Below are 15,089 nucleotides of genomic sequence, written 5' to 3' on the forward strand. Positions count from 1 at the left end.
ACCCTCTAGGGTTAGCCCATAATCTATCTATTACCTTATAGTAGCCAGTGTGGGGTAGATCATGATGGAGGGCCCTGTCGGATCCCCTCGGAGATTATGTCATGGATTAGGCCAGATAATGGTCAAACATCCATTAATTAACTGAGGGAGATCCACATTGGGTTTTGCTCACTGGCTAAACCCAGCATGCAGCATAGCGACATAAACAAGCAATGCCGCTCGCACGCGCGCAGACAGCACCAGACGACTCCATCAGGGCAAGGTACAGCACACCATAAGGCAACTTCATGGAGCTACAGGTGAATTGAAGGATTCAGGGTGCTACTGCTCCTTTATGCATGGATGAACTACAGGTTTGACAGTCTGAAGACTAATATAGTCTCATGTTACATCTATTGCACGTGTAGATAATAATAAGTGAGTTATTTTACAAGAAAGAATTACATTGCGAAAAAATATAATCACATGAAACTCTAGCTTTAAGACAAGGCCTATGTACAGATACTCAACTGGAAGACTTGGAAGTACTTATGCCGCAATGAGTTTCTGGATGTCCTTCTGCAAGAAAATTCATAGCAACGATGCTGTGAGCAACATGGAATGGCAGAATAATGCAAGCAGAAAACTGCAGGGAGGTCGGCAGAAAAGGTTTGGGTTCTTTCTTAAGCAAGTGGGCTAAGAAAGCATAACTACAAGGGGACTAGCGAACGTGCAACCCGATGAAATACAAAGTGGGCATTTTTAAATTGAACTGATGGAAAGATTTCAAAGGCAATGAGTGTGTATAGCAAAGCTGTCTTAATGCACTGCAATGTGATAAAAAGAACAGGTTGAAAGCAAAACAGCGACTCAAATCAATGGTAAGATAAATGGAACTAGAACTGATGGGATCTGGCTTTCCACTTTAAATGAGAGCACAAAACACGATTAGAGTCAAAAACTGATCCATTACTGCAACTTGAGAATATTTTATACCAAAGCCAGTACTGTAAGGTTCTTTTGACAAAGCGAGCACCAGACCGTCAGTTAAGCGCCTCCACTCCAGTGAACCTAAAGTTCTTAACCAAACAATCCTAAGGCCAGCAGTGGAGGAAAAATATCACTGTTGGCAAGCTCAGGACTGCTTGCGCATGACTGACTCATGTGTTGTCATGAGCAACTGCCATTGACGAAGTCTTTTCCTGGGCCCATGCACTCTGTCAGCACTGCCAGGTGCTATTATGTGACATACTAGAGCCAACTGGAAGCTCCATATAGAGCCCTCTGTTGTAGGACCAAGGAGTTAACAATTGAAGCCCGATATGACAAGGTTAGTTTCAGGTGGGTGCCCCAAGCACTATAGTTGCCTATCAATCAATTACTTTATGTGCTAAAGGTGTAACTTCCACCGGAAGATTTGCATAAGAGGAAAAAAGAAAGCAGAGGTCAAAACGTTTTAGTAAGAATATTGAAAAATGTCACTCCACAAGATGGTCATTAAGATATCTTTACAAACAAAACATGTTAAATGACACTCTGCAAAATGGTTGCCTAGGTCACCGTCCCTAAACAAGATACACATGAACTATTATTGGGGTCCACAAGTTGTTAGTTTCTTTGTATCTTTCATTTCAAATTTTGTATGTAAAAATCAGCTAAATATATTAATCAAGGAAAAATTGATTTAATTCTTAGTTTTATTGATTCTTACAAATGTTTATTAGATCTTGATACTATGATACATCCTCTTGCTCCCATGTCTTTTAGTATGTTCTAAATGCAACTATCTGCCTTTTTTGGTGCATTCATGTTCATCATGTGGTGATCAGATGGCAAGGGGAAAAGCCTCAACAATATGGTGCTCTCTTGTGACTGAAAGTATGCAGTACAAGCTTGCACTTTCTAAAGTGTTGACACATGACATGTTCACAAATTCACTACTTAATAGCGAAAGAAATGATTGATAGCACTGCATAGGCATATTTAATGAAGTGCACATCAGCCCTTATAGCCATATGGAAAAAGAAAAAAGTTGACTTTGAGTAACACAAGTCTTAAAATCAGCTGAATATAAATAGAGCATTTTGGAGTAAATTACAGATGTAATTCACACACCTCAATCTGGAACGGTGAAGTTGTAGGTGGATATCTCTCCACAACTTTGCCATTCTTGTCCACTAAGAACTTCTCAAAATTCCACTTGACTAGATCGCCCAAAAATCCTCCAGCACTGGACTTCAGAAATTTATAGATGGGGGCTGTATTAGGTCCATTGACATCAACCTGACATTATAGAGAGAAGAGCAAAAGATACATTATCCATTGATCTTTTGTTGTAAAGTCGGCCGGTATTAAGCGAGATTTTTTTCTCGAACTATGCAGGAGAGCTGCGTGTCATTTCATTAAGGTAGAAAAGGAGTACACGAGTCCGGATAGACCCTTCTCGAGTACAAGAGCACCACACACACACACACACACACCACACACACACACACACGGGTATTAAGCGAGATAAACTATGAAACATATTACTGAGTAGCCTGCAATCACCATACCTTGTCAAAAATAGGAAATTCAGCTTTAAATCTTGTACATGCAAACTGCTTTATCTGAGAATTCGATCCAGGTTCTTGTGCGCCAAATTGATTGCATGGAAATGCAAGAATCTCAAACCCTACATGTCAAATAAAGTATTAAAAAACAATGTAGGATGTCAAGTCTACTATTGACCCAAGAAGTCAAGGTTCAGTGTTAACATCAACAGTTCCTTTTCATGCATTTATGAGGAGAATGCACATCATAAGTTGACTTTATGAACTAAATGTTGAGTAGGATAGGATCTCTTCACAGTGACAACATTTGGAATGGCTGTGGGCAGATATATTAAGCAAGAACTACTCACTTATGGTAACTCGAGAATTATTGGGAATAGTTATAGAAACCGTAACCTCCTAGACATATGCCCATTCCACAAGAAATCAGGGCAATCAGCAAATCATTGAGATGATCTACTAGAACAAGAGTACTAGACATATGCGATAAATGTAAAGGTCACTAATATAATAACAATTGAAAGGTCACATAAATTGTCAAAAATAAAGAAACATCAAAATATGTTTGAGTTAAACTGCTGTCCTTGATTTTGTGGTTATATAATATAATTAGGATAAAAATACTATTGAAAGGGTACGATGACTTAACGTAATCTGCAGTGGCTCTTTCAATTGGCAAAAAAAAGTAGATTTCCTGAACTAATAAATATTCAAGGCAATGTAAAATATAGTACCTTGAGTCTTGTACTTCTCATAGATGTGAGATAGTTCAGTGTAGTTTGCTGTTGTTAACCCACTGAGATTCACAGATAAATGCCAAGTTAATAAATGCAAAAGGGTACTAAATATATTACCATACTATGTGGTTGGAAAGACTTTTAAATGAAATTACCATTGAGAAGCAACGTTAACAATCAGCAAGACCTTATTCTTGAACTTTTTAAGAGGAACATCTTTTCCATCAATGTCCTGAACAAATAACAATGAAGAATTCTTTCAGGTACGAGAGCTCAAAACACGCATGCATATTTGATCTTCTTATGGCACAGTTATTCCTTCATATATCCATATGTAAGACGGCAACAAATTAAAACTTGTGGAAGGAAAGCCCCCGGGAAACATAAAATTCACAGATTTCAGGTTTCACCACTAAACAAATGGTACCCCAAACAATTTCTCATAATACACTCTTTATTTTACTTGCTTCCTCTGTTATCCTGCCTGAACATGTACTGCATGTGCAATTTTGATTTTTCTGCAACTAAAAACCCTGCTATTTTCTGCCATCAAAAGCGCATAGCTGGTTAGATGATGCAACAAGTGGAGGACTACAAAAATTTATTGCATCCTAAAAATAATGTTTAAAGCTTAGTTTCTGACGCTGTAACCCTGATACAGTGATACTGATAGCTAACATAGTCATAGTACCCATTTGATTTCGAAAACAAATCTTCAATAGCATTCACATGACGGCTGATTCAGTCAATTTCAAATGTAACCGACAGCACCACAAAACACTTAATACACCAATGAATCTATGGTTGCAACTCCCCCCACCTACCCCAACGCAAACCACCACAATACCAACGAGAAACGAGACAAAAACCGTCCGAAATTCTGATGGATTCCACGTGTGACGCGCCCTTCCATTACCACCGCTCAAACAATTATTACAGGCATGCCGCAAGTCACACGTAACGCATCCACTACAGCATAAGCTATCGCCGTAATTGCGGGGGCCACGGCGAGCGAAAATCTCAACAGAAGAAACCGGGTCTCACCTTGACGGTGTAGTCGTAGATGCTCTTCTCGGTTGCGGCGGTGGCGTAGGCGACGCCGGGCGCCCGCCTGCGCGCCGTCCGCGGCGCCGCAGCGACGGAGGGCCCAGCCCAGCCCGTCGGGTGGTGCGGGAGCCGCACGAAGGAGGCTGCCGCTCCGGCGGCAGAGGGGAGCCGCGACGCCGCGGCGGAGGCGGAGGCGGCGGCGGGGAGGAGGCTAGTGAACGCGGCGGGAGCCATGTGGCGCGCGCGGCGTTGGTGCGGCGCGTGGCGAGCGCAGAGGGAGGGAGATGGGGAGTGGGAACGCTGGAAAGCCTGGAAGTCCGGAACAGGGCCACAGCCCAGAGGGGTGGTGTGGTGGCGAATAAGACTGCGGGGGGTGGAGGGGGTTGGTGCTGCTGGCGGAGGCGGATTGGCTCGCGGCGATTCTGGTTAAGGACGGGCTACGCGGCAAACTTTTGCGCATACGCCCTTCACTTATTCCGAATCCCTTCTGGTTGAAAATACATGGGATTTCTGTCCATCAAATTTTAAAACTTTAGCTATCAATATTTGAAAATTTATGTAAATTATCAATATAATATAAATGTTGTTTTAGTTCAATTATAAAATTATTTCCAAATACTATTCACCTACTTTTCTTGAGATATCATATTTTGTTGGTCGAAACTAATAGAAGAAAAGTTGTTATATGCCAAATACGGTATGAAAGCTATTACCTAGAAATAGGACATTATGTTTGTCATAAGGTAAATGAAAAAATTTGAATCGTGTGACCATAACCAAATCTTCTAAGTGCAACAAGCATCAAGTCGATTTAGCAACCTATATTAGGGATCTCTTTGGTGTTAGCAAGTTGCCAAGACACATGGAGGTAGCATTGCCCATACCGACATAATGAAATTTACTTGCTCACAATTGAAGTGGATTTTCTAAAATATGAATCAGTAGGAGCATCTATATTGAAGATGCTGATCCTAATAATAGATTTGGTTCAAACACATGTAGTCCTCAGTTACATCTCTAAATATGTGGTCCACTCAATTCTATGGAAGATCAAGGATTGAACAGTGACGAGTGAAATCCAACTCTAATGCAATTCTCTTATCTCCAGCACGAGAGGGTTGCAACTATGGCTAGGTTTTTCAACTAATCAATGTACATGTACAATTATAGTTTTGATCAACAAGCTTAGGCAGGGATCCTCCCCTAATTTTTTTGGCTTAATAAAATAAACATAATACTTATTTTTTTTATACAAGTTGTTGGTTTCTAAGACCTTAGGTATTGGCACGCCACTTTCTCTTGTGCTGGGGCAGTGGAGGTAGGCATTGGCTAGCTAGCAACTCAGTCACATCTGATAAGTGGTTCCAGTGTGACGCAAAACCTCTAGCTCCCAATGCCGCGACTTCTATAACGCCCCAGTCCCAAATGTGCCTCAATCATACTCGCACACCGAGTAAACCACGCACTCGCACCAACCTTGCTTACCCTTTCGTCCTCGCTTCACATAAAAGGGTTAATCCGAGGGTGGAATGCATTTGGCAATTGTATTTATATGTTAGTGAACTGCACCCTCAACTAGTGGGCGACACTGTCCTTCCCACACATGACATGCCCCTCATATGGGTTACTCGTGAGCTCAATTTCATCCTTAAGGCCAAGCCCAACGCTCCAGTTGGCCGGTGGCCTCGCAGAGCCATGTAGGCTCGGATGCCACATGGATGAGAGAGGAAGAGAAATGGTAGCTTCACAGTCTGTTAGAATTACATGCAAAAGTAACAATGGCTTGGACGCGGATAAGACAGAAAAAGTAACTGGGAGAAAGATAGTGGTGGTAGGATATAATGGGAGTGTTGGCTTGTGTTGAGCGTTCGGTAACCCGAGTTCATCTAGATCTATGTGGGATACTACTTTTTGTTGAGACTACCATGAAGTAGTACCTGCGTTGGGCTTGCTCTAATTGGGCTAGGATTTTCACAAGTTGGTACCACAAATGAGATCGTGCTTGCTAACAACTGCACTCTTTTATGTGATGGGTCTCATCTTAGGGAGGAAAGTAAGGATAAGGACATAAAGTATAAAAAAGAAAGAGTCTAACAACCCATCCAGGTAGGCCCATTGGGGACACATGCTCCTGTTCACACTTTTTTATTTTTTGCTTTAAAAGGACTTTGAGTTTGTTCTTTTCAAAAGCTTCAAATTGCTCTATAGTCCTATAATCATAGGGCTCAACTTGATTTTTAGACCAAGTCTATCCCTATTTCTAGCTATGTAAAACCCCCAAAAAAATGGTTGGGGGCATTGGGTGGGGGTTGATAAAAAAATCATTGGGTTATTCGAGATAGTGAACTAATAATGGTTAGACAAAATAATCTAACACACTTTGACACATTGATCTTGATATACTAATTTGTATGAAGTAATTTATTTCCATACTAAGTCATCTCTAATAAACTTAATTTCCCAAAATAGATCTAATTATACCAATCTGCGAGAAGTAGTTTATTGATTTTCAACAAATTATAATCAATTTTGACAAACCTTTAAAGTTAGGACGCGAGGTTATAGTTCGAAAGTTCGGCTTTTGACGTGGAGCTCAAACGTAGATCTTGTCATATTAATTTGCATGAAGTAATTGAGTGTGGCACCCAGTCATTCCCACCATGAAGGGGGTGGACGGAAATAACGACCTCCGGCCGGTGAAGTGGTGATAGCCTCGTGGACACGTGAAATGTTTGTACGCCGAACGTGGGGTGTTGGTCTTTTTCAACGCGGGACTGGCAAGCTGGAAGCTGGACCAGGCAGTTGGTCAGAATCTTTATCCGCTTCGTTGCAGCGTACGGCGCCGCTCGTTCACGGCCGTGGACGGCCACGGAGGCAGGTGGTGGTGCCAGTCGGTTCGCGGCGTTTCTGGCTGGTCCATGGGAACGGGATTTTCTCAGTCGCCATCGCATTATCTCCTTTTCCCTCCCCATTTTCTCAGGTCCAGAGAAAATGGCCTGTGGTGTACAGAGGCTGGGCTAGTGGGCTGCATCAATAAGATCCACCGTAAATCTGGACAAATGGGCCAGGCCTAAAAACTTAGGCGAACCCCTCTAACATGTAAGCCCACATTTCGGGCCTGTTTGAAGGAGCTACGGGCCATCCCGTCCGCGCCTCGCCGCCACACGACGGCACGGCATGCCTCCTCCCCGCCTCGTCCTGCCCACGCCCGCCGGCAACCCCGGCGGCGCCCTCCGGCGCTCGTACCTCCGTCTCATCTCGCTCTCCTCCACGCCCCGCCACCTCGACCAGCTTCTCGCCGTCTCGCTCGCGTCCGGCCACTACGCGCACGACCCGGCCCCGGCCACCGCGCTGCTCCTCCGCTACGCCTCGCTCCGCGCGCCCCCCGCCCACCTGCTCCGCCTCTTCCGCGCCTTCCCCCGCCCCGACCGGTTCCTCCGCAACGCGCTCCTCCGCTCCCTCCCGTTCCTCCGCCCGCACCTCCTCTTCCCGTGCCCGGACTCCTTCTCCTTCGCCTTCGCCGCCACGTCGCTCTCCTCCTCCTGCTCCTCCCGTGGCAGCGACGCCGCCGCCGCCGCACGCGCGCTTCACGCGCTCTCCGTGGCCGCGGGGTACGCGGCGGACACGTTCGTGGCGTCTGCTTTAGCCAAGCTCTACTTCAAGCTGTCGAGAGGGGTCGACGCGCGCAAGGTGTTTGACGAGGTGCCGGCGCCGGACACGATCTTGTGGAACACGCTACTAGCTGGGCTGTCTGGTTCGGAGGCTCTGGAGGCGTTCGTGCGGATGGTGGAGGCAGGGAGGGTGCGGCCTGACTCGACCACCCTTGCATCTGTCCTAAGGGCGGCCGCGGAGTTGGCAGATATGGCAATGGGGAGGTGTGTCCATGGATATGGGGTGAAGTGTGGGTTGGCAGAGCATGAGCATGTTGTGACCGGGCTGATGTCGCTGTATGCCAAGTGTGGGGATATGGTCTGCGCACGGTTTCTCTTTGATAGGATGGAAGACCCGGATTTGGTTGCCTACAATGCTTTGATTTCTGGCTACTCGGTCAACGGCATGGTTGAATCATCGACAGAGCTGTTCAAAGAGTTGGCAGCCTCAGGCTGGAGACCAAATTCAAGCACGTTGGTGGCGGTGATTCCAGTGTACAGTCCATTTGGGCATGAGCTGCTTGCTCGGTGCTTGCATGGGTTTGTTGTCAAGGCCAGGTTGGATGCAGATGCCCTGGTGTCGACAGCACTGACCACTTTGTACTGTAGGTTAAACGATATGGAATCTGCTAGGAGCATGTTTGATGCAATGCCAGAGAAGACCATGGAGTCATGGAATGCAATGATATCTGGGTATGCCCAGAATGGCTTGACGGAGATGGCAGTTGCACTTTTCCAGCAAATGCAGGCACTTAATGTGCAGCCTAATCCCATCACCATTTCGAGCACTTTATCTGCCTGTGCACAGCTTGGAGCTTTGTCTCTGGGAAAATGGGTTCACAAGATCATTGCCAAGGAGAACCTTGAGCTCAATGTCTATGTCATGACAGCGCTTATTGACATGTATGCAAAATGTGGAAGTATTGCTGAAGCTCGGAGCATCTTTGACAGAATGGATAACAAGAACGTGGTCTCCTGGAATGCAATGATATCTGGATATGGCCTCCATGGCCAAGGTGCTGAAGCTTTGAAGCTCTACAAGACCATGCTCAGTGCACACATTCTTCCGACAAGCTCCACCTTCCTGTCAGTCCTCTATGCGTGCAGCCATGGAGGACTGGTTGACGAAGGGCGGACAGTCTTCCATGTAATGACTAATGAGTACAGGATCACTCCAGGTATCGAGCATTGCACATGTATGGTGGATCTCCTTGGCCGGGCAGGAAAGTTGAAGGAAGCTTTTGAACTCATTTCTGAATTCCCCAAGAGCGCCATTGGACCTGGCGTGTGGGGAGCGCTGCTTGGTGCTTGTATGGTACATAAGGATAGCGACCTCGCAAAACTGGCATCCCAGAAGTTGTTCGAACTAGATCCAGAGAATGCAGGCTACTATGTGCTCCTCTCTAACCTGTACACGTCCAAGAAGCGTTACTCTGAAGCAGCTCTAGTGAGGCAAGAGGCTAAGAGCAGGAAGCTGGTGAAAACACCAGGGTGTACTCTCATTGAGATAGGCGACAAACCACATGTCTTCATGGCTGGTGATCGTGTGCATCCACAGTCAGAGGTAATCTACTCATACTTGGAGATACTAACTGCCAAGATGATCGAAGCTGGGTATCAACCTGTGACAGAGGCAGCATTGTATGACGTCGAGGAGGAAGAGAAGGAGCACATGGTGAAGGTGCATAGTGAGAAATTGGCCATCGCCTTTGGGCTCCTCAGTACAGAGCCAGGGACAGAGATCAGGATCATTAAGAACCTTAGGGTGTGCCTAGATTGCCATAATGCTACCAAGTTCATATCCAAGGTGACACAGAGGCTGATTGTGGTTAGGGACGCCTCAAGGTTTCACCATTTCAGAGATGGTGTTTGCTCCTGTGGTGATTACTGGTGATTTGTTTGGAGTGAAGGGGTCTCTATCAAATAATTGAGATTTTTTTAAATTCTTTTAAGAACAGGGCGTCAATGTTTTAGCTGGTGGAAGCTGCTGTTCTGATCAATAACTAGCGCAATTGATTTCAGCCTTTCCCAGCAAGGCTGATATTTGCTAACCCAAGGAACAATCTCAATAATTCATACAAAGTTATACTGAATTATTATCAAAACATCAGTGCTGCCATGTTGTTAAAAAAAAATAGTGCTGAAACAAGAACGTGTAGTATATTGTAAATTGAATGAATTGCCAACAGGTAAAAGGAGTGCATAGAGTATCCAGAACTGTCAGCAGCCAAAGGCAAACTATAACACTTGTTTTTCTGGTAACAAAGTATTATTGCTTCACCATTTTTCTAATGTAAAGTTAATGGGGGTTGGTTTTTATTCCTAAAGTGTTGAAAGGTGTACAATATCTCAGCATTGGTTATGTACTTTATGCTCAATTGCACTCTGGTTCTTCTACTTCTTGACTTCAGCTGATGGATGCCTCTTCTGGGCCAAAATATGCATACTCCGTACTGCCATCAGCCAGAGAATTACATAACTTGGTCAGACAAACGTCAGGTCATGCTGCACAGAGTAGTCTTGAAGCAATATCACCCAATAGCAATATGAAAGTACTATCACCTCATAACAATATGAACAAAAGAAACATTTAAGTACTTTGTCGAGTTGACAAGAGAAATTACTTTCAACAACATTCGTAGCTCATTTGTTCCTACCTAATTACAGTGTGCCTAGCTGCTTGCTTCTAGAACCTAGATGCCATACAATATATAACTAGGGCATTTTTGTTCTCTGCGGGGTCACTAGAGGTTCTTCATGAGCTCAAATGTGCACAGCTTCCTTGCACATAGAACACCAATCTTTTTAGTGTCAATGGCTGTTGCCTTGTGAATTGTGTTTGTGTCCAGCACCAGATAAACAGAGTCCAGCAGAGTCTAATTCACCACGCCTTCAATATATAAACAATCTTGCCAAGTGAAGACTGAAATGTTATGGCAACTGGAAGCCCTTAAAAAACTGTTACATGTATTGTCTCAGCCTCTCAGGAGTCATGCTAAAAGAATGAACCTCTTATCCCTGAAACTTGAAAAAACTTTTCAGAGATAGTGTCAGTGTGTCACAATTTAGTGTCTTGATCTTTCTCTGCTTCATAGATTGCTTTCACTTTTAACTGACACAACCTAACATATCAGCACATTAGATTATTCTGAACTTTCTGCTGCCACTGCCACATGATGTTAATTATAGGTGTCAACAAGCATAGAAAGATAACACCTAGTGGCATTTCCTGTTCTTAGTTCTGAAAGCATCTTTCAGTCATCCATTTTCAGGACCTACAGAGCTGCACCCAGGTAATTTGACTAGTCCTTTTTCCTGCATCCATCTTCGGATAGCTAGAGATTTTTCCCACATCCCATATGAGGTATACAAGTTTGATATCAGCACATACAAATCTGGTCTTTCAGGATGAAGCACCATCATTCTCTTGATAGCTTCTTCTCCAAACTGTAACCTTGAATGGAGCCCACATCCATGGAGAAAAGCTCCCCAAACACTAACATCTGCTTGCATTGGCATCTTATCTATGAATTCCAGTGCTTGCTCAAGATTTCCTGCACGGGCTAGCACATCAACCATGCAAGCATAATGTTTCATGGAAGGTGTGATTTTGAAATGTTGTGCCATACTATCAAAATACTTCTTCCCTGCAGTAACCATCCCAGTATGGCTGCAAGTAGATAGGATGCTTGTGAATGCTACATCATTTGGATGCACACCATCTTTCAGCATTTCATTGAATAGATCAATAGAACCAGCAGAATCTCCTTGCATTCCATAACCGCCGATCATAGCACACCAAGTAACAGAATTACGGTCATTCATCTCATCGAACACCCTACGAGCTGATGGGAGATCAGCACATTTGCTGTACAGGTTCAATAGGGCAGTGTTGACATAAACATTGGAGAGAAACGCATGTTTAACAGCATAACTATGGAATGATTTACCCATAAGTAGGTCACCCAGACAAACAGAAGCTGACAGAGCATTCACCACAGAGGTGGCATCAGGTGAAGCGCCCTGCAGCCTCATCTGTTTAAATAGCATTAGAGCATCATCGCCCATATTATTCTCAGCATAGCCAGCAATCATCGAATTCCATGTGACAACATCCTTGTTCAAAATTCTTCCAAATATCCTGTTGGCCTCTGACACTGCTTGACACTTTGCATACATGTCAACTAATGCATTCACCACCACATCATAATCAACCACACCTAACCTGACAGCTATCCCATGAATTGACCTTCCCAGAGACAAGTCACGTAACTGAGCAGAAGCTGAAAGAACAGTTGCCATGGTAACTGAATTTGGAACAATGCTTGCAAATTTCTTGTCAAGAAACAACTGTAATGCATCAAGAGGGTTCCCATTCTGTGTGTACCCCACAATCATCGTGGTCCAAAGAACAATGTCAAGATAGCTGAGCTCATCAAACATGCGCCGAGCATCCTCTACCTCCCCGCACTTAACATACATATCCAACAAGGCTGCACTGATGAAAGAGTTATAAATTAAACCATGTTTGATCACTGATCCATGGATCCACCTCCCTTGGTGCAAACTCCTGAGTGCAGCGCAAGCAGCAAGAGCGCTAGCCATCGTGTACTCACTCGGCTGCATACTTTCGCGCCTCATCTCATTGAACAGAAACAGTCCATCTGCAGCAAAACCATTCTGGACGCACCCGCTTAGCATCGAGGTCCAGGACACCACATTCCAGTCAGGAATTCTCTCGAACATTTTGCGGGCGCACTCCAAGTCCCCGGCTTTCGCGTACATGTCAACCAAGCTGTTCATCACGAAGCCGTCCGCGCCGCCGGCCTTGACGGCGTCGCAGTGCAGCCGCCTGCCGTACCCGTACTCAGCGGACCTGACGCAGGCCTTGAGCGCGAGCGACAGCACGAAGTCGTCCTGCGCCTCGGGGCAGGGGCACCGCCGCCGCATATCCTGGTGCAGCGCGACAGCGTCCGCGTGGCGCCCCGCGTCGACGAGGCATCGCAGCATGACCCCGTAGGAGTAAGCGTCCGGGCGGGGGGTCCCGTCGAACACCATCCGCGCGGAGGCGAGGTCGCCCAGCGCTGCGTAGCAGCTGAGCAGCTTGGTGCTTGCGCGGAGGCTGCCAAGGAGGAGGCCCTGGGTGTGGGTGAGGAGGCGGGCGTGGAGGGCGCGCAGGGAGGGGAGGGTGCCGCATGAGGGAAGGAGACGGAGGAGGTCGCCGGGGGAGACCGCGCGCGCCAGGTTGTCGGCGGAGTGCGCGCGCCGGCGGGTGGCGGCGGCGGAGACGAAACGGCGCGTGGGTTGGGTTGCCTTTCTGCGTTTTGGCCCACCTGTTTAGCAGATCATTCAGACGCTAATCTGTTTGGCCCATCTGCGGGGTTCTCTCAGGCCCAGACGCTCAGACGCCCACAGGGAGATTTTTTTATTTTTTTTATTAATATTACAAATAGGCTCCTCTTTGCAAATTTGACAATAATATACCTCTGTTGCCCCCTCCATTGGGCGATTTGTGTAAAAAAATGTTCACCATTGGGCCAAATTTACACAGTCATGAAGATATTGCACATCTTTCCTCTCAACCATCAAGACATCATATATAAAAAATTTTGTGGACAATACATCATACAAATAGTCATTAAAATTCAGATTTTTATCTAGTGTAGGCAATTCTATCTTCAGTCACGCTAAACATTTTCAGTACAAATGATGGGCGTACAATGAGAAATAGAAAACAAATTTCAAGTCCCAAGGAAAATGTTTTTTTTCTCATTACACAATTAGTTTTTTAAGATGAAATATGTAGAGTAGTTGAATTTAGAACCACCTGCAGTTAAAAGTTTTGAGAATTTTAAAGGCAGTTCAAGTAGTTTATTAAAGGTCAAAGACAAACACTTGTTTTGTTAGAAGAAGAAAATGTTGGCCTAGTTTTCAAGTGGGAAAACCGGACTCAAAACACTTGGGAAATTTTAGAGTGCTTGAAAAAAAAAATGAGAACCATCCATCCGGCGAAATCGAACAAAATAAAGGAAGTACCATGAAGTACTTCAAGAGAAGTACCAATTTGGTGGAATCAAGTACTAAAATAGTGAGAAATTATTATGATGTCCTTTTAATTAAGTGTAAATCTATTTAATTCTTTTTAAGAAGGATAAGAAAGGAAAATCCTGCAAACTAAGCTAGGATAGCTCTACACTCCTCTTAAAACGACTCGTACAATTAACTAGAACAAACAGAACACCACTACTCGCTCAAACCAGAGCACTGAACCCACCTTTGACGAAGTGGCTATTCAACTAATATAAGCACCTACATTGTTTAGGTAGTTAATCATTTCTATTTGCAACTTGGGTATGGGTTAGTTTGATAGTTTCACAGTTTCAAAGGCCAAGTGAGATGAAATGATTAGGTAGCACCGGTAGAAAAACGAGTATTAGTTCCGGTTAGGAAACCTCATATATCTCGATTTTTCGAGGACTAAAGGGTCCCCATCTTTAGTCCTGGGTGAAAAACTCAGGACTAAAGACACCAAGCGAGACTAAAAGGTTTTTTCGCGCGAAATATGCGCGTGCGCGGTGCGTGGGATTGAAACCCACGACCTCAAGCCTCACGTGTAGTTTCCTTACCATCTCACCTACACAGTACATCTGATCGAGTAGGGGATGCAATCCTTTTGTAGTAACTCGTGGAGGATCCTTTTGTTACCAACCGGGACTAAAACCCTCGGAGGATTTAGTCTGGGTTTGTAACACCAATGGAGACTAAAGGATCACCTTTAGTCCTAGTTGGTGTTAACAACAGGGGCTAAAGGTGTCTCCCAGACTATGAAATTTAAATCCGGGACTAAAACCTCTTTAGTGCAACCGAGATTTTTGTTGAGGACGGAAGGTAGTTTTTCTACTTAGCGTACGTTGAGCATTGTGGCTTATGTGGATCCTACCACAGCTTTTAGGGCTTTAGCCCCGGTCGTGACCTATGTGGCTAACTGGCTACGTTGAGCTTCAATTCACCGTATACCTGTGCCCATCATCTATGGATCACTCCACTTAAATAGAAGTAGGTCTTTAGATGTGTGGTAGGATAACGAGCATATTTGCTTTCGGTGCAACTATGTTTAGTTTGCA

The 15,089-nt window shown here is 44.8% G+C and overlaps 3 protein-coding genes across 3 annotated transcripts; 1 reads left to right on the forward strand and 2 right to left on the reverse strand.

The window, feature by feature from the left end:
• Positions 1 to 294: 294 nt before the first annotated feature.
• On the reverse strand, positions 295 to 4,689 carry LOC101776343 (phospholipid hydroperoxide glutathione peroxidase 1, chloroplastic). The gene is made up of 6 exons (XM_004964593.4): positions 4,313 to 4,689; positions 3,424 to 3,500; positions 3,266 to 3,327; positions 2,535 to 2,653; positions 2,095 to 2,262; positions 295 to 558 (listed from the first exon to the last, which is right to left on the reverse strand). The coding sequence occupies exons 1-6, from the start codon at positions 4,547 to 4,549 to the stop codon at positions 529 to 531; spliced, it is 693 nt and encodes a 230-aa protein (XP_004964650.1). The 5' UTR covers positions 4,550 to 4,689; the 3' UTR covers positions 295 to 528.
• A 2,774-nt stretch (positions 4,690 to 7,463) lies between these two features.
• On the forward strand, positions 7,464 to 10,075 carry LOC101776744 (pentatricopeptide repeat-containing protein At4g30700). The gene has a single exon (XM_004964594.3). The coding sequence runs from the start codon at positions 7,493 to 7,495 to the stop codon at positions 9,857 to 9,859; it is 2,367 nt and encodes a 788-aa protein (XP_004964651.1). The 5' UTR covers positions 7,464 to 7,492; the 3' UTR covers positions 9,860 to 10,075.
• A 1,148-nt stretch (positions 10,076 to 11,223) lies between these two features.
• Positions 11,224 to 13,498, reverse strand: LOC101780684 (pentatricopeptide repeat-containing protein At2g03380, mitochondrial-like). Its single transcript, XM_022825892.1, has 3 exons — positions 13,450 to 13,498; positions 12,594 to 13,298; positions 11,224 to 12,458 (listed from the first exon to the last, which is right to left on the reverse strand). Exons 1-3 carry the CDS (start codon positions 13,496 to 13,498, stop codon positions 11,224 to 11,226), a joined length of 1,989 nt encoding a protein of 662 aa, XP_022681627.1.
• Between the last annotated feature and the right edge of the window lie 1,591 nt (positions 13,499 to 15,089).

Source organism: Setaria italica, chromosome IV (assembly GCF_000263155.2).
Source record: "Setaria italica strain Yugu1 chromosome IV, Setaria_italica_v2.0, whole genome shotgun sequence".
NCBI lineage: Eukaryota > Viridiplantae > Streptophyta > Magnoliopsida > Poales > Poaceae > Setaria > Setaria italica.